Source organism: Myodes glareolus, chromosome 7, assembly GCF_982192425.1.
Source record: "Myodes glareolus chromosome 7, mMyoGla1.1, whole genome shotgun sequence".
Classification (NCBI taxonomy): domain Eukaryota; kingdom Metazoa; phylum Chordata; class Mammalia; order Rodentia; family Cricetidae; genus Myodes; species Myodes glareolus.
The window spans coordinates 100,397,809-100,420,734 of NC_142032.1; the positions used below are offsets into that span (position 1 = coordinate 100,397,809).

The following is a 22,926-nucleotide window of genomic DNA, read 5'->3' on the forward strand; positions in this document are numbered from 1 at the left end:
GCTCCAGAGGATCTGATGCCTCTGGCCTCTTCACTCACACAAACACATACATATACATGATTAAAAATAAAATCTTTTTCTTATTTTTTTTAAAGATTTATTTATTTATTATGTATACAGTGTTCTTTCTGCATGTCTGCCACCAGACCAGAGGGCACCAGATCTCATTATAGATGGTTGTGAGTCACCATGTGGTTGCTGGGAATTGAACTCAGGACCTCTGGAAGAGCAGGCAGTACTCTTAACCACTGAGCCATCTCTCCAGCCCCTTATTTTTTTTTTGAGACAGGGTTTCTCTGTGTAATGGCCGATTCTCCTGGACCTCGCTCTGTATACCAGGCTGGCCTTGAACTTGAAAGATTCGCCTGCCTCTACCTTCTGAGTGCTGGTACTAAAGACTAAAGGTGTGTGCCACCACGACCTGGCTCTAAAAATATAATCTTAAAAACAGGGAAACCAAACCAAACCTCAGAGTTCAGGGATGGTGTGTAGATAGATAGATCCTTCTGTGCACAGGTGCACCTTCCAGTCTCCCTTGGTCCTAGGGCTCCCTCAGGCACAGGGAGTTATCTCAACACACTTGTCTGGTAGAAGTGTGATGGGAGCCAATGTAACTGAAAATTTCCCAGCATTCACATTTTCATTACAATAAGCGGGGCAGTGGTGGCTCATGAACACTTTGGAGGCAGAGGCAGATGGACCTCTGAGTTTGATGGATCTCAGCCTCATGTCACAGAGTGAGTTCCAGGATCGCCAGGGCTACAAAGAAACCCTGTCTCATAAAAACAAAAATATAATGGAAGCTTCACGTGGCGGCTCATGCCTGTAACAGCAGCAGTTGGAAGGCTAAGGAAGGATGAGACCCACCACCATGGTTTTGAGGCTAGTCTGGGCTACATGGTTAATTTTGGGATAACCTGCGCAACAGATTAAGAAGAATCGATCTCAAACTAAAACAAACAGTTGAAGTAGTGAGCTTTATTTAAAACAATATATCCAAAATATCATCATTGTAATACAGTTGTTAGTGCAATTATTTTATATTGCTTTTATGGAAATCCACTTACAGTACATTTGAGAGTACTCCAAACTCACTCCTGGCCCTTGGCTGCAGTTAGCTGTCCCCAACAGGGATTTCTCCCCTTACATCTATAACTTTTTTAATTGGAACTTGAACCTGAGCGTAAGTAAGCACTGTGAGGTGAGAGGAAGAGGTAGTATATATAAGCCTGTAAACATAGTAGCTTGGGATGCCGAGGCAAGCTTAAGGTCAGCCTGGACTTAATTGCAAGTTCGAGGCTAGCCTGGGCAACCTGGTAAGACCCTGTGTCAAAAGAAACAATTAACAAAAAACAAACAAAAATCCGGGGTTGTCAAGCTAGGATGCCAGCCTGACATAAGAAGCCCTGAGTTCAATCCTGAGCTCTACAACAGAAAGGGAGGTGCTGCGGAACAGGCCTTTACGCTGTGTGTACATATGTCACCATGGCTGATTTAATAAAGAGCTGACTGGCCAATAGCTAGGCAGGTCTGCTGGGGACAGAGAGGGCTCGTGAGGAAGAAGGCAGAGCAGCCGCCAGATGGAGAGGAAGCAGGATGGGAAGTACAGAGTAAAGGTAACCGAGCCGCGTAAAAAAGTGATTAAGTGATAAGAACTAGTTAGGAATAAGCTTAAGCTAAGGCCGAGCTTTCATAAAAAGTCTCCGTGTCATTTTTTTGTGAACTGATGGCTCAGAGAAAAAGCTGTTGACTGAGAAGAACTGCAGGAGGCCAGAACACACCACTGTGACGTGGCTACCTCCATTTCTGCCTCCTCTGATATCGTAACTGGCACTGGGAGACCGTTATCTTCTCCCTTCCCAGCACATTTTCTGATTTTGATCATGACTCTTCAAATCTTAAGATGAAGGCTATTTATTGTGAAAACAAAAGCTACAATCTCTTCTTGACGCCATCAAGACTAAAGTGGTCAAAGGATTTATTATTTTTTTTAATCAATGGCTAATTTGGGGTTCTTTTTTGTTGTTATTTACGAATGGAGAGTTTGGTTTAAGCACTCAAATCCTATATATACATTTATAATTGCCTTGTCCGTTACTACATTTTGTATAACTTGACAGATACTACAAGAATGCAAAATTAGAGACAATTTTGTTTACAAATTGTTTAGCATATAAACTCCTATCTAATTTATACAGAATGTTTTACATTTGACCACAGACATCAGTTTAAAAGAAAGTCATCAAATACTATGCTTGGTCAGGTGTTGTGAGATAGACTTTTAATCTGTGTTTAGGAGCTGAAGCAGAAGGACTAAGTGTCTGTGGCTAGTCCGGGCTATTTATGGATATCATGTCTCGAAGAACACCAGAGCAAAACCATATGTAGGTATCAGGACTTGGGAGGTAGACACAGGACAATCAGCTCAGGGTCATTCTCAATTACACAGAGTTCCAGGACAGCCCGGGCTATATATAGCCTGCTTCAAAACTAACAAAAGACAACACTCGCTAGGCGGGCCTTGGTGGCGCACACCTTTAATTCAGGATCTGTCAAGAGTATTCACAGGAGCAGTGGGAGGCTACCCTCCAAGAACAGAGAGCAGAGGCTCCGAGAGAAAACTCGTGTGTCCCAAGGAGTCTGCTCAGGTGTGGGCAGGCGCACCAGGCCCCTCAAGAGCTTGGGCGACGCAAGGTCATTGGGACCACACAGCTGCAGGGATTGAAATAGGGGCAGAGGGCAGTGGGGAAGTAATACTTAGAGAAGGTGTAGATGGGCAAGCCGTGGTTTGTGACGTTATAGAAGGACACGGTGCCAGCCTCGTAGTCTAGGAAAACGCCGACGCGGCGAGGCGGCACCGCCATGGACAGCAGCAGGGAGGTGGCGGAGTCCTCATAGGCTCTGTACTCGTGCTTGTGCTGCAGCCCGATCACCCAGTACCCGCTCCGGGGCTGATACCTGGAGGAGGCGCTCTGCTTGCTGGGATACTGGCTGAAGGAGAACATGGGTTCCAGGGGGTTACTGCAAACACCCAGGATCCAAGCCGTCTTCTTGGTCACGTCCACTTCCCAGTAGTATTTTCCTGAGGAGAATTGCTGAGAGCCCAGGACACTGCAGTTGTAATGCTCTTCCAGACAGGAGGACTCGGACAGCTGGACACCTACAAACCTCATCTGCCTCCGGTTCTTAGACAGAACAAGATTTAAATTGGCCGTCTGTGGATTCAGGGTCACGTCCACTGTAGGAGAGGGTACAATAGCATCAGATGAGAGTGGGCACATGGGTCCTGTGACGCTCAGAGGAGAGGGGCACACAGGTCATGTGACTCTCAGAGGAGAGGAAGCAGAGTAGTGGGCACCCAGGTCACGTGATGTTGAGTGGAGAGGACAAAGGAAATGGTGTGTGTGTGGGGGAATGGACGGACGATGACCCAGAATTAGGTGGTAGAGGAGAGGTATGGAAACCTAAGACCCGAGGGAACATGTGTGTCTGTTGGGGAGAAGCATGTGGGAGGCTGACAAGCAGCAGTTCAGAGAGGCCGTGGATTCTACTCACCCCAGTAGCTCTGGACATCTGTCAACTCTGTAACAAGACCAACAAAACATGTTAAAGAGAACAGACGGTCTCAGGTCTGACATCTGAGGAGATCTGAGAACGATGGGGACTCAGAGAAAGCATGCACTGGTCACTCCGTGTCGCCTTCAACATCCGTGTCCCTCTGTGACTTCTCTCATTGAAAATTCTCCAGTACGCCATCTGCCCTGTTTCTCCCCACTACAGGAACCCCTCATCCAGACTCTCCCCAAACTCACCTCGAAAGACTCGCAGCATCTTTTCCAGGTCCGGGGCTCGAAACAAACTTCTGAGCTTGGTGGGGAGAGTTTGGGGCTTCCTCAGGGTCCAGAACTCACTCCTAGTGAGGGCACACCTTATGAGAGCTTCAGGGTGCTGTCTCCCCACCCCTCAGACCCACTGAAGAACTAAAACTCCTCAACATTCTTTCCTGAGGAAAGTCAGCACGCTGCAGAGGGCCCTGCACTGGACCAAAAGTCCTGGGCTAAAAGCCAGCTGCTCACTATCTGCATTCACTTCAGTAAAAGCAAACTTATTAAAGCCTCATTTTGTTGCTTCTCTATTGTAAATTCTATAAGGTACAAAGAGTTTCCCTTTCCTCTGTGCCCTAGGGACAGCGCCCAACTGAGGAGAACTGAAAGAACCCCAGAGGCTGTGGAGTCCTTTGCTACAGTATCTAAATAGGAAACAAAGTGTTTAAAAATGTCAGTGCCGTATCAGAAAGTCCACTAGGGGGTGCCAGAGACGCCCACACCGATCAGGAAGGAACCCTGCTGCTGAGGCGAAAGGACCACCTGAAAGGAAGGGCTTGTGTGGTGTGGGCTTAGAATTCAGGGCCAGAAACCCAGGCTCACTGTCTAAGAGGCCTGAAGGTACTGGGTCCGTGGGCAACTTTAGATGTCACCTCAGTGGATGACTTTATAGATTCAATGCTACTAAAAAGAAGTTGTTCTGTTCCAGGGCCAAAACCATTCCCCTCATGTCAGGTCTGGGTTTTTACTGGAATTGACATAAAAGGAAATGTAAGCCCTAAGTCGCAAGACCTGGACTGGAAAGGCAGGATAAGCGGAGAGTCACCGCTGGCACCGGAAAGCCCATCTCAAGCCTCGGGCAGCACATGGATGGTGATTTCCCTCAATCAACAGCCAAGAATGATGTGGATCGAGGCGGCTATGACTAGGAAAGTCAGCATCAAAGGCAGGTGGAGAGGTTGGTGAAAAGGGAATCTAGTGACACTCCTGCCTCCAGCGAGTGTCCCCTTCCCATACTGATTCACCACCATGGATGCCAGCCTACTCCCTCATCTTTGAGATCCCTAAATTCACATGCAATGCAATATACCAGTCTCAAACCTACCCTGTCTATAACTTTCCCCTTCCCACAGGGCCAAGGGAATTAACTCACATACCTTTTTGTGACATCACTCACATCCTAGGGAGAAAAAAGACAAACGGAGTGAAGGATTATATCTTCTTCCCATTTTACCGCCAGTCTAATGACAAAGACACCCTCCCCCCCAAAAAAATCAGTCCAGTTGCTACAAAGTATAAATGAGAACTTGGAGGAAGTAAGATATGTCTGTGATCCCAGATCTTAGGAGGTTGACGCACAAGTACGTGTTTGAGGCCAACCTAGTTCACATAGCAAAGAATTCTCAAAACAACTGAACAAGCACAGCTGGGCGGTGGTGGCACAGGCCTTTAATCCCAGCACTCGGGAGGCAGAAGCAGGCAGATCTCCGTGAGTCTGAGGCCAGTGGTCTACAGAGTGAGTTCCGGAAGCCAGGGCTGTTACACAGAGAAACCCTGTCTTGAAAAACCAAACAGACAAAAATAAAAACAACCCCACCCAATCAGAGCAGAGTTCCTGAGGACCCACGCACAAATTTTAAGTTCCTTTATTTTTTGTAAGTTTTGTTTTTGGCAATGCTCAGGATGGAAACCAGGACTTCATGTATGTTAGACAAATGCCCCAGCACTGAGCCATCCCCTCATTCCTGTTTGGAAAGCCATGCCTGTGTAGCGCCTGTTACTTGCCACACAGCACCTGACTTTGCAGAGTGATGATAGACTAACATCTCCCCTTGAGACAGTCACAGGTTTTACTTTTTGGTTTGTTTGTTGTTTTTCGAGACAGAGTTTCTCTGTGTAACAGTCTTGGCTGTCCTAGAACTGTCTGTAGATCAGGCTGGCCTTGAATTCAGAGATCCACCTGCCTTTGCCTCCCCACTGCTGGGTCTAACGGGCTGCGCCATTGCTACCGGGCAGAGACATCCATAGGTTTAAAATGTGGTTTGCTCTCAAAACTTCATCCCTTAGATGAGATACATGGATGCACACACGCACACATGCATGCATGCACACACAGGGGCCCGGCCCCAAATACCTGCTAAGTATCTGCTACCATAGTGGAATTCTACTAAAGGGGTTAAGAGCAGAGAAAGCTGGTGGCACAGCCCTCTCTGATGGGAACCACAGATGTCCTAAGGCCAGCAGAGCTGCTTGACGGCCACCGTGTCACCTTTGATTTTCGTCTCCACCTGTTGCATACATGGGAGACTTTTAATTTGTACAATTTGGGAATATTGGTTTGATGGAAAATTTATTATGAATCATTTATGCCGTCTCCAGGAACACTGCTTCTAATGTTTCCCAGCAAAGTCCTGAACATGCTACCCCTCCCAGTTAGGGAGACATCCTTATCTACTTCAAGGTCTTCAATACACTTGGAGGTTGTGACACACGGAAAGACACCACACGTCTCTTTATGAGGCTATGAGAAATTTTTGAAATTTCTGTCCCTGTACTTACTCAGGAACAAGACAGTCAAAACAAAGTACACTTAAAAAAGTCAACAAGGTCTAGTGGGGGCTGGAGGAGTTGGCCACGGTTCGGACTGCAAGTCTCTTCCCACTACACACCCAGCCAATTACATGGTATGTACAGCAACACGGTTAGATTAGCTGAGGTCACCACGCCAGAATTTGAATAACTGCAGCAGTTTGGGTCTGAGGATTTCCCTTGGACATGTTGACTGAATAATGCGCTGTTTCAGACATGGAACTCACTATGCCCAGACTGGCTTGAAGATTTTACTTTGGTCTAGCATCCCTGAAACAACCAAAGGCTACCAGTCTGAGAACAGGTGGTCATATGCCCCTGATTCTTAAAAATTGGGTTAATGGGCTAATTAATAAAAACGATAACTCCGCTCATCAATGGTGTCAAAACTTGAGGGAAAATAATTGGAAATGATATCTCTGTTCTGTCATAGTTTATTAATGACTGAAAGATGAGCAAGGAAAAAAACCACATGTCTGAAACTAAAAATATGATCTATGTTTTGGAACAACATGAATCCACCCCTGCTTACTGAATTCTATATAATAAAAAAGTGCTCTGGCTGCTGGCCAATCAGGGTTGCAGGATTCTTCTGGCCATCATGCCGGCTCCCCATGCCCCTCCCCTTCCATGTTTTGCTAGGTAGGACCTGTCTTCCAGGCAGGCTGGTTTAGTGCCAATGCTCTAACTTGATTTCTGCATGTGTTTTCTCATGAGAGGACTGAACAAAAGCACCTTACCAATTGCCATTACAGCAACAGAGACATGAGCTGTCTGGTGAACAGGGTTTTTAGCTGGGGTTAGACATTTCTTCCCTGGGGATACAGGGCAAAGTTAAAGGGCTTTGGAATGTCTTATTTGAGGTGGGACTGTTGAGTTCTGGTGGGAAGGGGCTAGGGGAACTGAGAAATTCCCTACAACACACAGAAGTGTCTCTCACAGTGGACATCTATCTGTATTAGAATGTCAGTTGTCCTGAGCCTGGTTAGGGGCCTGGAGAGCACTGCTGGAGACAACAGGTCTTCACAATTCCAGAGAAACTTCTGGGCTACCCTTGATCTGGAATCAACAACAATGGGGCTTCCCTTAGCATTTGCATCTGACCTGTTTTAGACTTTAGCCCTTGGCCCTCCTCCTAGTTCAATAAAAAAGGTTAGCAGAAACATAAAGGAATCTGTTTCTTCTCCTTTCCCTCACGATGGTCCTGGTGCCACACGAGGTGGAGATGGTGACACAGTCCGTGAGTCTCACCTGCAGCAGCTCCACTGTGGACCCCTGGCAGCGGTGCTCCAGGTCGGAGATGAGATCCTTTAGTGACTGGCTCTGGTGGATCAGGTCCCCCTCGGCCTTCTCTATGATGCTCAGCCCCTTCCTCTCTTCTACTTCCAGTTTCTTCAGCTCCCTCTGCTCCTCTCGGTCCAGGATGCTCCGCAGCTGCTTAAATTCGGTCTGGATCCGGTGTCTCTCAGGCTCCACCTGACTCTTCAGCACCAAAGAAAAACAGGCTGCTGACTGCAGGCCCAAGGGTTCTCCCTGGGGGAGGAGGGGCAGGACAGGCTGCACACTGCTTTTGGGGGGGGGCTTCAGGTCTGAGAGTGGAGGAACATGGGCCTGCAGCACCTGTTCTCAGCCCTGGGCCTCAGGCTGCTCTGTCTAGGTCTGGAGATGCAGTCTGTGATTCTTAGGTAGTTTAGACTCCAGGAAGCCTAGGTGGACTCTTTCTAGGTCAGCCTCTGCTTCCAATTTTGAGCCCCAAGAGGAATTACCGGCTCACATTAACCTACCTTTTCCCGGCAGTCACACCGGAAAGAAGATTATTATTATTAATTTATTTATTTATTTTGAGGCAGGGTCTCTCTCACTATGCTGCTCTGGATGGCCTGAGACAAGCTCTGTAGACCAGGCTGGCCTTGAACTCATACCCACCTGCCTGTCCTTGCCTTCTGCCTGGGAAGCCATTCTTTCTCATATAATTGCCTTAAAAACCTGTGAGGGGCTAGAGAGATAGCTCAGATGTTAAGAGCACTTCTTGTTCTTCCATAAGGCCTGGGTTTGATTCCCAGTACCTAATGGTGGCTTATAGTTCCCTCTTCTGGCCTCTTCAGGCACTAGACACACATGTGGTATACAGTAATATATGCAGGTGAAACATCCAAACACATGAAAAAAATTATAAAATAAATTGAAATTAATAAACAAACCAAAAGAAAAGTGGATGGACTTTTGACATGTTACCTAACTTCCACTCCAATCCCCTGAAGAAGGAAAATGGTCAGCCCCAGGGAATTTTTTTTTTTTTTGGTTTTTCAAGACAGGGTTTCTCAGTGTAGCCTTGGCTGCACTCACACTGTAGACCAAACTTGCCTCAAACTCAAGATCTGCCTGCCTCTGCCTCCCAAGTGCTGAGACTAAAGGCGTGCACCGCCACCACCAGCCATAGACCAGGGGAAGTTCTTTTTTTTTTTTTTTTGGTTTTTCAAGACAGGGTTTCTCTGTAGCTTTGGAGTCTGTCCTAGCACTAGCTCTTGTAGCCCAGGCTGGCCTTGAACTCACAGAGATCTTCCTGCCTCTGCCTGCTAGGATTAAAGGCATGCGCCACCATAGCCTGGCATCCAGGGGAAGTTCTGTGCAGAAGGGGAAGACACTGGGGCAGGAGGCCCTGGTCCTCGGCTCCCATGGTCACCTTTGTGGTCCCAGATCACTTCCAGGACAATCCTACTTGCCTTCCAGGATTCCCTCTTCTCTTTGATAAGAGCTTTTAGCCTCTCAGCTTCCTGCTGCTCCTTCTTCAGCTTCTTCAGAGACTCCTGGAACAGCTCCTGGAAGGAGTATGGCGGGCGAAAGAGGGCTCAGGGGAAGCCTGCCTTGGCTTCAAACAATCTTCTCCACACAGGGAATGCAAGCAAGAAGACAAGATAGGGAGACAGCTCCTAGTCCAACTTCTAAGTCATCAAAAGTCATACAAGGAAATTTGGGCTTCAGGTATAGTTCAGTTGGGAGTGTTTAACTAGCATGCAAGAAACCCTGGACATTTGTAATCACAGAAATGACTGGCACTAGGACTAGAAGTTCAAAGCCACCTTTAGCTCTGCAATCAGTTTGAGGCTGTACCGAACTACCTGGGACCTCGTCTCAGAAAAGGAGAAAACAAAACAAACAAAACCTACACAACAATTAGAGGAGAACGTGATTTAAGGACAAGCCCCAGACCTGCTCCCACCTGGTACTCCTGGGCCACCTCCTCCATGAGGAATGTGTGGTGACCACGGTGCTCCTGAGATCGCTCACAGAGCCAGCAAATCAACTTCCCATCCTCCTTGCAAAAAAGCTGGAGTTTCTCTCCATGAAGAGCACAAAGAATGACCTCTGGCTGCTTTCCCGGGCCCAACACGACCTCTTTGAGCCTCTTCACTATGGTGGCCAGGTGTCGATTAGGCCGGAGGTTCCCAGGCTGGTAGGTGGTCTGGCACACAGGACAGTTGCTCTTCCCTTCTTGGTTGAGCCCTGACTTGTCACTGTACCCTGTGATGCAGGACTGGCAGAAGCTGTGACCACAGTCTATGCTCAGGGGTTCTGTCAGGAGCTCCAAGCAGATAGGGCAGGTGACTTCATCTCGGATGTCGTCCAGAACTGCTGAAGTCATGGTTGCCACCCTCTTGGCTCCTACCTGCCCAGCTCTGACTGGTAGACCGTTCTTGCTTGTAGAACCCAGGTAGAGAGCAAATGAAAAAAAAGCACAGGCTAAGGAAGGGGAGAGGAAGGAACGGTGCTGTTAAAGCTGAGAAGCGAGACGCGAGGGGAAACAAAGGCCTCTCCCTCCAATTCCAACGCTTTATCTGAACTCACATCCAACACCAACTCTTACTACAAAGCTTACTGTTTCCTTCACCTCCTATTGGTCAGAAAGATAAACGGGACACTGGAGAGGTCTTATACAGAGTCCAGCCCACCCAAGCGTGTTTTCAGTGTTACACATAGTAGACACACGACTGTGCCAGGACTTTTGGATTTGCTGTTCCCGTTGCAAGGGGAGCCTTTATTCTGGTGTCTGCACCAATGCCTTCGTCCCTGTTGTCTTATCAGATGGCAACGGTTCTGGCAAGCTCTCACCGGCTTGCTCTTCTCATCATCACATGGTTAACTCTGATGGTCTGAGAGACCAGAGCCTTTTGTTTTCTGTTCACGGCTGTACCCACGGAAGCTGGCAGAGGACCCTCCTTTAGTGGATGACCCTTTCTCATGCACCTTTTCACCGCTGGCTATCTCTCCAGGATCACAGCTATCTAAGCTTGTGGACGCATCCACTCTCCTCTGCTCAGTTTCTTCCCCCAGAAACCCAGAGACAGGAATAGCCACGACAGGCAGAGGAGACAGGTTTTATAACTAACTCGCTCCCCTCCCCCTTTACTGTGTTTTGCCTGAATGTAGGTCTGTGCACCGTGTGCACGCCTGGTGCCCAGAGGTTAGAAGAGGGCATTAGATCCACTGGAACTGGAGTGAGAGACAGTTGTGAGCTGTCATGTGAACGCTGAAAATCAAATCGTAGTCCCGTCTGAGAAATGTTACTTTTATTTCAGGCAAAACCATTCTTGCAATCCACTATTCTCTTGAGAAAGTCTCTACCCATGAGAGAATTTGTGGAAAGACTAAGTGGCAAAGGAACAAGGTGTAGTCTACTCATATGGTGTCATATTACTGTCAAAAGATAAAAACTACAGAGCTGGAGAGAGGCTCGGTGGTTAGTGCACCGGCTGCTCCTCCAAAGGATCTGACACTCTCCTCTGGCTTCAGGGCACCAGGAACAGTTGTGGTGCACAGACAGACATACAGAAAAATACTTATACACATAAAACTAAATAATTAAAAAAGACAAAATTAGTTATGTATATCCTCCCTGGCACTGGGGCTGCATCCAGGGCCTACTGCGGGCTCTATCACTCAACCACACCAATACCTATTCCTGTAAGTCCGAAATGAGTTTATGCGCAGTCCTACAATCCAACACTAATCTGGGTCAAAAATGGCTCACAATACTCTGCCTTACCACCGAGGCCAGCTGTTTACATCCAGAAAAGAAAGCAACATACGAAGACTGAAGTGAGAGACAGTCAGATTGGTTCTGACATTTGGGACTGCTTACACAGCTGCGTCTGATTGGCAGAGACTTGACTACCTGCCGCAAGAATTAACTACGATCTGTTTACTCATTATGTTAGGGTACAGTTCACTATGCAACATGAAACCCTGAAGCCGAACTTAAAACGCAGGCTGGCAGCTTTAGGCCAAACTCAAAAGTGACAGTTACATAAAACTGCTGATAAACGGAAGAGCATTTGAAAACACATCAGCAAAGCCAGACCCAAGGGTTCCAGTGGGGATGAACTGCAAACCAGAACAAAGCAGCCAGGAGTGTAAAGGAAACACTGAGGAGCGTGAGGACTTTCTGGCTGGTACACAGCTACGGATGCCCAGCGGAGCTGTGCCAGGTGTGGTGGCTTGTGTGGGAAACTCACTTGTGTGGAAGGCTGAGGCAGGAGACCTGCTCGGAGTTAGAAGCTAACTTGGGCAAAATAAGGAGTATTACATCAGTTGCACAGCATGACCCTTCTCAAACAAACAAAGGAAACCAATAAACAAACTAAAGAACCATCTGGCCTTGGTGACCCACACCTTTAATCTGTGAGTTCCAGGACAGTTGGTCTACATAGAGTTTTGGGATAGGCTAGGGCTACATGATGGGACCCTATCACAGCAAACTAATAAAAACTCAAAAAAAAAATTTTTATGCTTGCGATTTCTACCTTCATACATATGAATTATATACCTCAACAACAATGACAAAAATAATAATAATAATAATTGAAAATAAAGTGGTGGAGGTGGTTTTGGTACCTGATCTTCTAAGCATAACTAACCACTATTTATAGCTGAGACTTGACATGTTTCTTGTCAGAAATAAGTATTCAGGCAAGAAATATACACTGACTTTCAAAGTTTTGTAGAGAAAATACATACTTTGCAAATTTTAATTGATTGTATGTTTTAATATTTTTCACGTATTGGGTCCAATAAAATAAGTTAAAACTAAATCTACTCACTTTTCTTTTTTGTCTGTTTTTTCTAAGACAAAGTTCCACTATGGAACCCTGGCTACCCTAGAATTTTCCTTGATTCTCCTGCCTTGGCCTCCCATGTGCTGTGATTACAGATGTAGGTGAACATGTCCCAAACTTTTTTTACTATGTAATGGGGCTAAATAGAATACTTAAAAACGACACACTGGCCTCATATTCTATTTCATTAGAAATCTCTGTCATTTCCAATTCTAATGGGACACATTAGACAACCAAGATAAGATTCTCGAATGGAAACGATGGTACTGGAATTGATGCTTCTTGGTTCTGTGAGCACTATATAGATTGGGAGAGTCTGACTCTCTGGAGCAAGAAGACCAAATTAATAACATATGAAAGAGAAGAGAATAATCCAGGCCTAGGGAGACCAGTTAAACCAATTGCCAAGTGCTGGAGAGATGGTTTAGAGGGAAGAGCACTTGCCTTTCTTGCACAAGACCTGAGTTTGGTTCTCAGTATCCACATGACAGATCACAACTTGTTAACTCCAGCTCCAGTGAACTGGGTGCCCTCTTGTGGCCTCTGAGGACTCCTGCATGCACGTGGTACATGTATAGTCACTTATGATCACACATATACACATACATTATAAAAAAAAAAGATCAGAGGACCACACTAGAGGCGGAAGAAAGAGCACTGGCCCTCAATGGAACTCTCTGTGCAGGCCGTGAACACTGAAAAAGACCTGCAGGGATCTGGGCAGTGGTGGCACACACCTCAGTCTCAGCAGAGGCAGCCCTGTGAGTTCAAGACCAGCCTGGCCTACAGGGCAAGTTTCAGGACAGGTTTGAAAGCTACCCACAGAAACCCTGTCTCAAAAAAAAGATTTGCAGGGGAAATGAGGATGCTTCAGAAGCACTGACCTTTGCCACGTAGACAGAGTTCAGGGCAGGAAGGCGCGGGGGAGGGGGGGAGCGCCAACACACAGACTGATACTTAGATCAGAAGTGCTTGTTGGAGCAGAAGCTCTGCGGACACCAAAATGGCCTGCAGAACAAAACTCAGAGACACTGGGGTCAATGCTGGGGACTCAGACACTGAAGGGGAGAAACTTGTTAACTAGGCTGGCCTTGAAGTCAAAGATTCATCTGCATCTGCTTCCAGAGTGCTGGGACTAAAAGTCTGTGTCCCCATATCTAGCTAGCGTTATTTTTTTAACTTTATGCAGGCCTATTATCTGGAACTGATCTCACAGCACTCAATGGACATAAAATTGAAAATAATTAAACATTTCTGAATTGATCTTCAAAGAATATTTGCTTATGTATTTAAAAACTTGTTGAACATCAGAAATTCCTAAAATACTACCCTGTACAGGTTTTTCTCTTCTTAGTGCTAAAGAATCCATTACATTCTTAAAGGGCAAAACATAATTTCTGCATATGTATTAAATTTGTGGTATCTCACCAGTAATTCCTAATGTTAAAAATGTTAATTTTACCTTTAGACATAATAAGTAGGAGGTCACACCCTTATATATATATATATATATATATATATATATATAATTTATTTAACTTTATTTTATGTGAGTTGGTGTGAAGGTATCAGATCACCTGGAACTGGACTTACAGACAGTTGTGAACTGTCATGTGGGTGCTGGGAATTGAACCCTGGTCTTCTGGCAGAGCGGCCAGTGCTCTTAACCACTGAGCCATCTCTCCAGTCCCCACACCCTTTTAAAACATATACTGTAAGGCATATTTAACACCCTACTACCCACTTTCATATCTTCTGTTTGAGACTCATGTACCCCAGGCTGGTCAGCCACTAACTAGTAACTGGGGATAACCTTGATCTCGGGACACCCCTGCCTCCACACCCCGAGTGCTGCTGTGATAGGTGTGCACGTACATCCCACGGCATTATCCCTGCTCTTCTACCTTTCTGGGATGCTGGGGAGCCAGACCAGGGCTTTGCCCATGCTAGGCAAGCACCCTTCAATTAAGGCACACACCCCAACTTCTTGGCATATTATCTTCAAAATTGTTCTGACTGTGCACTTTTTAAAAGTTAGTCAATAGTAACGTCGTTTGAGAATTGACCACACTTATTTTGAACTCTATCCCAGTTAACTCTCACCAAAACTCTAGGATCCACACATTATATTGCTCTGCCCATGCTATATATTAAAAGTGATTACACTCAAAAAATAAGTAACAGGTTTAGGGTATAGTGTCCAGGTGTCAGGTCCTGCAGTATAGCTGTGACTATTCTCTTGGGCATGCTTTTCCCTCAGCCGACTGATGAAATAAATGTCCCTTTGCTGCACTGGTAGCTTAGCTCAGGCCTGTACTCATAGCTCTAAGGAGGGTGAAAACAGGAGCTCGGTTAGCTACAGGGCAGCTGGGTTACACCTCAAAAAAAAAAAAAAAAATTCAGAGTCGATAGATTTTACATACATGCTGATAAAATACATCAATACAACACTCCAGATTTCAGCGAACTCATTCATAATAAAACGCATAAGATCACCTCACTGTCCCCGGCCGCCTCAGCCAGAAGTGACTCAGGAGAGTAATGGGGCGATAGGCATCCCCAGAGTAGGTCCACAGAAGAAGAGCACCCAGTGCCAAACTTCTGCAGAGCACATTCGGAAGCCTTTAATTAATTCCGAGGGCCAGAGGGTCTAGATTAGGTCTTTTACCAGCTCTGCCCAGCTTGCTTGGGCTTCCTCAGGAGAGGCTCCAGGGCTTCCAGGTCGGACTGGCTGCAGCCGGTGCGGACCGGGGCGGGGCGGGCCGAAAGGCTCACCTCCCAACTCTTCCTGGGAGAAGTGCGGCCTGCTGCGGGGGATGGGGCGGAGTGGGGGTGGGGGAATAAACCTACTTCCTGGGGCCGCCGGACTGGAGCCCTGGGGGGCGGGGGGGAGGGGATGCTGACCTCTGAATCCACTCGGGACCCCAAACGGGAAACTTCCAGAGTAGCTTGCTTTTGCCTCCAGAATCCAGGTTCAATGCTTCCCATTACCCCCTTACACAGTCTAGTCCCATTGGCAAACGTGCCTCTTCGATGCTTCCCAAACTCAAAGCTGCAGTTCTCCACTCTTCCTCTACGCGTGAACCCCAACACAATCTGTAGAGTGGCGCAGACTCTCCACCATGTGGAGACTGGTCAGAAAAATGGGTTTGCTCACAAACCTGGAATCCGTGGCCTGATCAGTGCCGAGACTTGCACGCAGCCAGTAGACAGTTCCGTCCAGCACGAGAGCCCGACTCCAGCCAAAAGGGGCGGGGCTGGCGGCGGCGGCGGAGGGGCTGCCTCTGCACTGATTGGGCGGGTCAGAAAGCCAGGGAGCCTGGGGATCGGAATGCATCCCTAGACAAGCCTTGGGAACAGCAAGTGTTGATGCCTATGAGAACACTATCATTTGAGACTTAAGCCTTCGACCGTCATGGAAGTGTTTAGCACATCTGCTCTCACTGTCAATTGAAATGTCTAAAGAATAAAAGGTCTAGCCATAGCCGGGCGGTGGTGATGCACACTTTTAATCCTAGCACTCCAGAGGCAGAGACAGGTGGATCTCTGTGAGTTCAAGATCAGCCTGGTCTACAGAGCGAGTGCCAGGACAGGCTCCAAAGCTACTATCATTTGGTCACTGTATCAAATGTAGTCCTTGATCATTGTATCAAATGTAATTATTTGATGTATCATTAAAATCTAACAACTTCAAATTATCACATGTGTGTACATACAGAGACCTGTGTACATCTATTATTTAATGCAGGGAATCAAAAGACCATCTACTTTTTATTGAAGGTTTATTATACATTATGTATACAAAACTTATAGTATTTAGAAACTGGGCTATAGATAAAGATTTTACTAAAGGCAGGGCAACTCTGAAAAGCAAAAGAATGCTAAATTTCTGGACCTGGTAGATAGACAAGCTGAGTATCACCTGATCTTAGAGGGTGAGGGTAGGGGAAAGACTTGAGGAGGAACTGGGGATGTGGCTCAAGTGTGGAATGTTTACCTAGCAAGCAGGAGTCTATAGACTGGGCTTTCTGGCTCACACTTGTAATTCAGCAGTAGGGAGACTGAGGCAGGAGGATCACACTAAGTAAGGAGTTTATGGTCAAAGCACTTTTTTTTTTTTGAGACATGGTTTCTTCTCTGTGTAGCCCTGGCTATTCTGAAATTCACTACCTAGACCAGGCTGGTCTTGAACTCAGAGATCCACCTGCCTCTGCCTGTAGAGCTCCTGAGTAGTACTGGGATTAAAGGTGTGTGCCACCACTTCCTGTGGGATTAAAGGTATGTGCCACCACTTCCTGTGGGATTAAAGGTATGTGCCACCACTTCCTGTGGGATTAAAGGTATGTGCCACCACTTCCTGTGGGATTAAAGGTATGTGCCACCACTTCCTGTGGAATTAAAGGTGTGTGCCACCACTTCCTGTGGGATTAAAGGTATGTGCCACCACTTCCTGTGGAATTAAAGGTGTGTGCCACCACTTCCTGTGGGATTAAAGGTATGTGCCACCACTTCCTGTGGGATTAAAGGTATGTGCCACCACTTCCTGTGGGATGAAAGGTGTGTGCCACCACTTCCTGTGGGATGAAAGGTGTGTGCCACTACTTCCTGTGGGATGAAAGGCGTGTGCCACCACTTCCTGTGGGATTAAAGGTATGTGCCACCACTTCCTGTGGGATTAAAGGTATGTGCCACCACTTCCTGTGGGATTAAAGGTATGTGCCACCACTTCCTGTGGGATTAAAGGTATGTGCTACCACTTCCTGTGGGATTAAAGGTATGTGTCACCACTTCCTGTGGGATTAAAGGTGTGTGCCACCACTTCCTGTGGGATTAAAGGTATGTGCCACCACTTCCTGTGGGATTAAAGGTATGTGCCACCACTTCCTGTGGGATTAAAGGTGTGTGCCACCACTTCCTGTGGGATTAAAGGTATGTGTCACCACTTCCTGTGGGATTAAAGGTATGTGCCACCACTTCCTGTGGGATTAAAGGTATGTGCCACCACTTCCTGTGGGATTAAAGGTATGTGTCACCACTTCCTGTGGGATTAAAGGTGTGTGCTACCACTTCCTGTGGGATTAAAGGTATGTGTCACCACTTCCTGTGGGATTAAAGGTGTGTGCTACCACTTCCTGTGGGATTAAAGGTATGTGTCACCACTTCCTGTGGGATTAAAGGTGTGTGCCACCACTTCCTGTGGGATTAAAGGTATGTGCTACCACTTCCTGTGGGATTAAAGGTATGTGTCACCACTTCCTGTGGGATTAAAGGTATGTGTCACCACTTCCTGTGGGATTAAAGGTATGTGCCACTACTTCTTGTCTCCAAGCACTTTAAAGAATCATAGAGAAATAAAACAGAAGACAGGGCACTGAATGTCTAACATATATGGATCAATGTTTATTTTTGAGAAAGAGTGATGTGATATATATGTGTATGAACATACACACGCATGTACGCATACACACACACACTTATATGACTGACTTTGAACTTGCTATGTAGTTGAGGGTGGTCTTGAATTCCATATTATTCAGCTTCTGCTTTTGTAGCGCTGGTATTGGAAGAATGCATTACCTTACCCAATTTATGCAGTGTTGGCGACTGAACCCAGCACTTTGTGCTTCTGGGCAAGCACCCCGTCAATAGGGCTAACCCCTAGAAGAGATTTATGAGCAGCACAAATAAGCGTCTTATGGAAGAAAAATTTGGCAAGGTCTCAAAGTCAGGAATGTGAAGTAAAAAGATCTCAGAATTGTGGTTCTTCCAGATTCCTGTGTTTTATACTCCCTTGGTTGCTCCAAACTTGGTTGTCAAGTTACATAAAAACTGGTGTAGAGCCTTACTTTGCCTTCTGGTATTATCTGTGGGAGTTCTCTGGCTGCTTTCTTTCTTCAAATTCCAAATCAGGTCTCAGAATTGTAGCTTTCTTACTATTCTGTTCTATTGTTGAAGAAAGACCTGAGGCTTTGCTCTTGAGCCACACTTACAACTTTTGTTTGTTTATTTTGGTTTTTGGAGACAGGGTTCCTCTGTAGCTTTGAAGCCTGAACTGGAACTGGCCTTGAACTCACAGTGACCTGCCTGTCCCTGCCTCCCAAGTCAAGGAATTGAAGGTGTGTCCCAAGACCGCCCTGCAGGCCTTCTGTGTCAAATTTTAGCCTTGGACTGTGCACTGAAGGACTTGGAATAGCTCCCTTGGAATAGGTTATAAGCCATATATACCTTAAGTATACCTTAAGGAACAAGTTCCAGTCACTTCATAGTACAAGGGGTGGGGCTTTAAAACATCCCACCTGCAGGGGCACAGGCTGATCCGGACTCTTTTTTTTTTTTTTAAAGATTTATTTATTTATTATATGCACAGTGTTCAGCATCCATGTATGGATAAAGGATGGAGGCCTCCATGTATGCCTGCAGGCCAGAAGATGGCACCAGATCTCATTACAGATGGTTGTGAGCCACCATGTGGTTGCTGGAATTTGAACTTAGGACCTCTGGAAGAGCAGTCAGTGCTTTTAACCTCTAAACCATCTCTCCAGCCCCTGATCCTGGACTCTTCTGCTCTAGTCTTAATCATCCATAAACTGGTGCTGCTGTGCTAACTGGGCTTCTGTGGGTTCCAGACTTCTCAACCTCCTCTATTGCTACAGTTGCTGCCTTTGTTCCTTCTTACCCAAACTTTCTAACTGGCTCAACTCTCAGTAAATCTGTTGTCCATGGGCTCTGCCTGATGCAGAAGGGCAAGGTCACATTCTCCAAGGAAAGGGGGTTCATGGCCCTGTGTAGACTGAAGGGTTTGACTGCAGGAGGAGTAAACAAAGGAGCCCTATCAGTAATCTGCCAGACTTTTCACTTTATTTTTATTGTACCACGTGTCCCCAGAGCTCCGTGGCCTACTCCTTTCTTGAGTTCAGTGCAGAGACAAGGTTAAAGATGTTTTCTGGAACTACTGCAGAGGCCCAGTTTCTATGCCAAGACCAGGGTACAAATTCCTCTCCATCTTGTACCCTTCCCTATTCTGAGTTCCATGGAGTCCTTGGTCAGCCTATTATACCCTGCCACCATCCTAAACGTGAGTTCTTACTACATGGGTGTGGATGTGGAAAGCAGAAACTACAATTAGCCATGACCTCTTCTGTGTTTCTCTTTGAGATTGCATGTTGTGTCAGAAGCCTCCTCCCCAACTCACTTAGTTGCCCCTAAAGAGAACAGGGATGGGGCTGGCTGTATAAGGCAGATTACTTAAAGTGGTTTGCAGACCACCCTGCTGGTCAAGAAACCATCCCATATAAATAGCTACAGCTACATAGTTAATTAAAGAGCTTGTGGTGGCGCTGGCCTTTAATCCCAACACTCTGGAGGTAGAGGTAGACAGATCTCTGTGAGTTCAAGACCAGCCTGGTCTACATAATGAGTTCCAGGACTGGCTCCATATTCACTGGAAAATCCTGTCTCAAACAAACAAACAAACAAACAAACAAACAAACAAAAAGAGCTTGTGTCTGAACATGTACCAGCAAACACATTTTCTATTGCTATGGCCAGATTATGTTTTGTTTTCTGGAAGTAACAGCTTTCAAGGTAAAGAAAGCAGTGAGCTAATTTTTATTCTGTCATAAGGTTCAAATATAAATACATGGCAGCATTTTGGCAATATTGTTCTACAGGATGATCAGCATTTTAACTAATCTCTTTTCTTATGTGTTCTGGCATTACACAGAATGCACTTCTATGTCTTCTTCATAAAAACTACTCAAACAGCCCACATGTGGTAATTTATACCTGTAATCCTAGTACTTGGATGGTTGAGGCAGGAGGACAGCTGTGAATCTGAGACAGTAGGGCTTTCAGAGTGAGACCCTGTCTCAATAAACAAACAAACAAAAACAGACAGATAAACAAATCAAACCAGTTTTCTGGAACTGATGGCTGAAGTATTTCTGGCACCTACTTTCATCTTTTTGACCATTTTCTGTGCTATCTTCAACTGTCCCAGAGCTGCCTGGAGCTTTTCCTGCAAGGAATTAGTTCCATTGCTTACACATTCCCCAAGATGGTGACTAAATGGGCTTAGAGTTAGAATCTTTTTTATTCTGTTTTGTCTTTTTATGTATTTATTTGACAGGGTTTCTCTGCATAGCTTTGGGGACTGTCCTGGAACTCACTCTGTAGACCAGGCTGACTTTGAACTGACAAAGATCCACTTGTCAGCCCCTGGAGTGCTAGGACTAAATGTGTTTGCTACCACCACCTGGCGCTCTGTTTTGTTCTATTTATTTATGATTTTTCTTAGGCAGATTGTTTGCCTTTTCTCTGTGAGGGCCAGCCATAATAATCTATGTCTGGGCAGAAAGGAAGTTCTTTACTTCCTCCAACCATTATCACCTGGGACTCTGGCCAGAAATGTATTTAAATGGAGTCTAGAGTCTTAACAGTTTACCCTGAGATGCTGCCAGGCAGGCCAAGATTACCTGACCCCCATCCAAGAGCAGACCATTCAAAGGAAATGCCTGACTTTCCAAGCACTGTAAATAGAAACACTGCCAGCACTTCACCAGGACACCCCTAGATAAATGTCAGTCAATCAGGGGTCCTGGACCTCAGAGACCCCTCAACCCCACCCTTACTACTATAAAAAACCCAATTCTAATTGAGCTGGGGCTCTCCGGATATTCCAGTACATTGGACATGCAGAGAGACCAAGTTTGCAAACTTGATTAAAATAAAGGCTCTTTGCTTTTACATATAGGACTTGGTCTCCTTTGTTGGTTTTTGTGGGGACCCACGAATTTGGGCATAACATTCTCTAGAGCATAAAATACCATTGGCTTCCGATATCTGTGTGCTCTTTTAAAAGTATCTTATTTAGACTTGGGAGGCAGAGGCAGGCGGATCTCTGTGAGTTCGAGGCCAGCTTGGTCTACAAGAGCTAGTTCTAGGACAGGCTCCAAAGTTACAGAGAAACCCTGTCTCAAAAAACAAAACAAAAAAAAAAGAAAGAAAAAAAAAGTATCTTATTTAGGGGAGAAGAGAGGGCGGAAGGGGAGTGGGGAAGGGGAGCGTGGAGAAGAACATGAGAGAACTGGATGACCAAGATGGGAGGACAGAGAAGGAGAGCAATGAAAGAGATATCTTGACTGAGGGAGCCATTATGGGGCTAACAAGAAACCTAGGGAAACTCCCAGGAATTCAAAGGATGACCCCAGTTAAGACTCTAAGCGATAATGGAGAAGTTGCCTGGTGACCTTCCTCTGTCATCAGATGACTACCTTAATTGTCATCAGAGAATGTTCATCTAGTCACTGACAGAAGCAGATGCAGAGATCCACAGCAAAGCCTTGGACTGAGCTCCCAGAGTCCAGTCATAGAGTAGGAAGAGTGATAATTTGAGCAAAGGGGTCAAGACTATGATGGAGAAACCCACAGAAACAGCTTACCTGAATTAGTGAGATCTCACTGACTTCTGGACTGACATAGGCGCAAGCTAGGCCTTCTGAATGTGGGTGGGGCAGTCTGTGGGTCTACTGGCAGTGGGATCAGGATTTAGCCCTAGTGCTTGGACTGGCTTTTTGTAGCCCATTTTCTTTGGAGGGATACCTTGCTCAGTCTAATTGTAGGTGGGAGGGTCTTTGTCCTGCCTCAAAATAATGTGGTAGACTTTGTTGACTCCCTATGGGAAGCTTTTCCCTCTCTGAAGAGTGGACATGGGGATGGGGGGAAGGTGGGTGAGCGGGAGGAGGGGAAGGGTAGAGATTGACTAATGGTCTGTTCTGTACTTCTCTGTGTGATGACAATTCTGGCTTAGCCTAAGGTCTGGGAAAAGATTCTGCCTATTATGTGTGGCAGCAGTAGAAACAATTCTACTGTGTCTGAGAGGGGATGGCTCTACTTGCAATGTCAGGAACGAGGGAGAGGTTAGAGCAGGACACGTTAGACAGAGTCTAACCACGTAGTGCCAAGGAAGTCCTCAGAGCTTGGCCTTGACCTTAAAGAATGACAAGTCATTGAAAGCCTTTTCAATGAAATCAAACTCCAGATTTACATTTGAACACTGAATCTACATCAGTCACAGAAATTTGAAAAAAAGTTCAAAAGAAGTGTCAAGTTGGGAGCATAGGCCCCAGCCCCTCATATCTTTCCCAGCCCCAAGGCTGGACTCCAAATCCCAGTAGGCCAGGTCCTGACCTCTCCCTGGGGGTGGGGTCAGGTCCATTTTTCCCCAGGGTATTTAAATGAGTTCCCAAAAGAGGAACACGTGGTCCCTCTTACTTCCTCCTTGGGGTTGCATTTGTGAGGCTTCCCAGATTCCCCGCCTCCGGGCCACCCAAAAGCGCAGAACTTCTATTAAACCTGGATATTTCTTAATTTGGCTTGTTTTGATTTGGCTTGATTGGGAA

At 46.2% G+C, this 22,926-nt stretch overlaps 1 protein-coding gene across 5 annotated transcripts; it reads right to left on the reverse strand.

Annotated features, from left to right (window-relative positions):
* Positions 1-958: 958 nt before the first annotated feature.
* Positions 959-15,768, reverse strand: Trim6 (tripartite motif containing 6). Of its 5 annotated transcripts, none has more exons than XM_087908611.1 (8): positions 15,688-15,768; positions 9,634-10,107; positions 9,137-9,232; positions 7,665-7,895; positions 4,982-5,004; positions 3,813-3,913; positions 3,556-3,582; positions 959-3,238 (listed from the first exon to the last, which is right to left on the reverse strand). In XM_087908611.1, the coding sequence occupies exons 2-8, from the start codon at positions 10,054-10,056 to the stop codon at positions 2,673-2,675; spliced, it is 1,467 nt and encodes a 488-aa protein (XP_087764737.1). In that variant the 5' UTR covers positions 10,057-10,107; positions 15,688-15,768; the 3' UTR covers positions 959-2,672. The 5 variants fall into 5 exon arrangements, with proteins under 5 accessions (XP_087764737.1, XP_087764739.1, XP_048285705.1 ...); XM_087908613.1 differs by having other exon boundaries at positions 9,634-10,111; positions 15,688-15,762; XM_048429748.3 differs by having other exon boundaries at positions 9,634-10,154; positions 15,688-15,762.
* Positions 15,769-22,926: the final 7,158 nt, after the last annotated feature.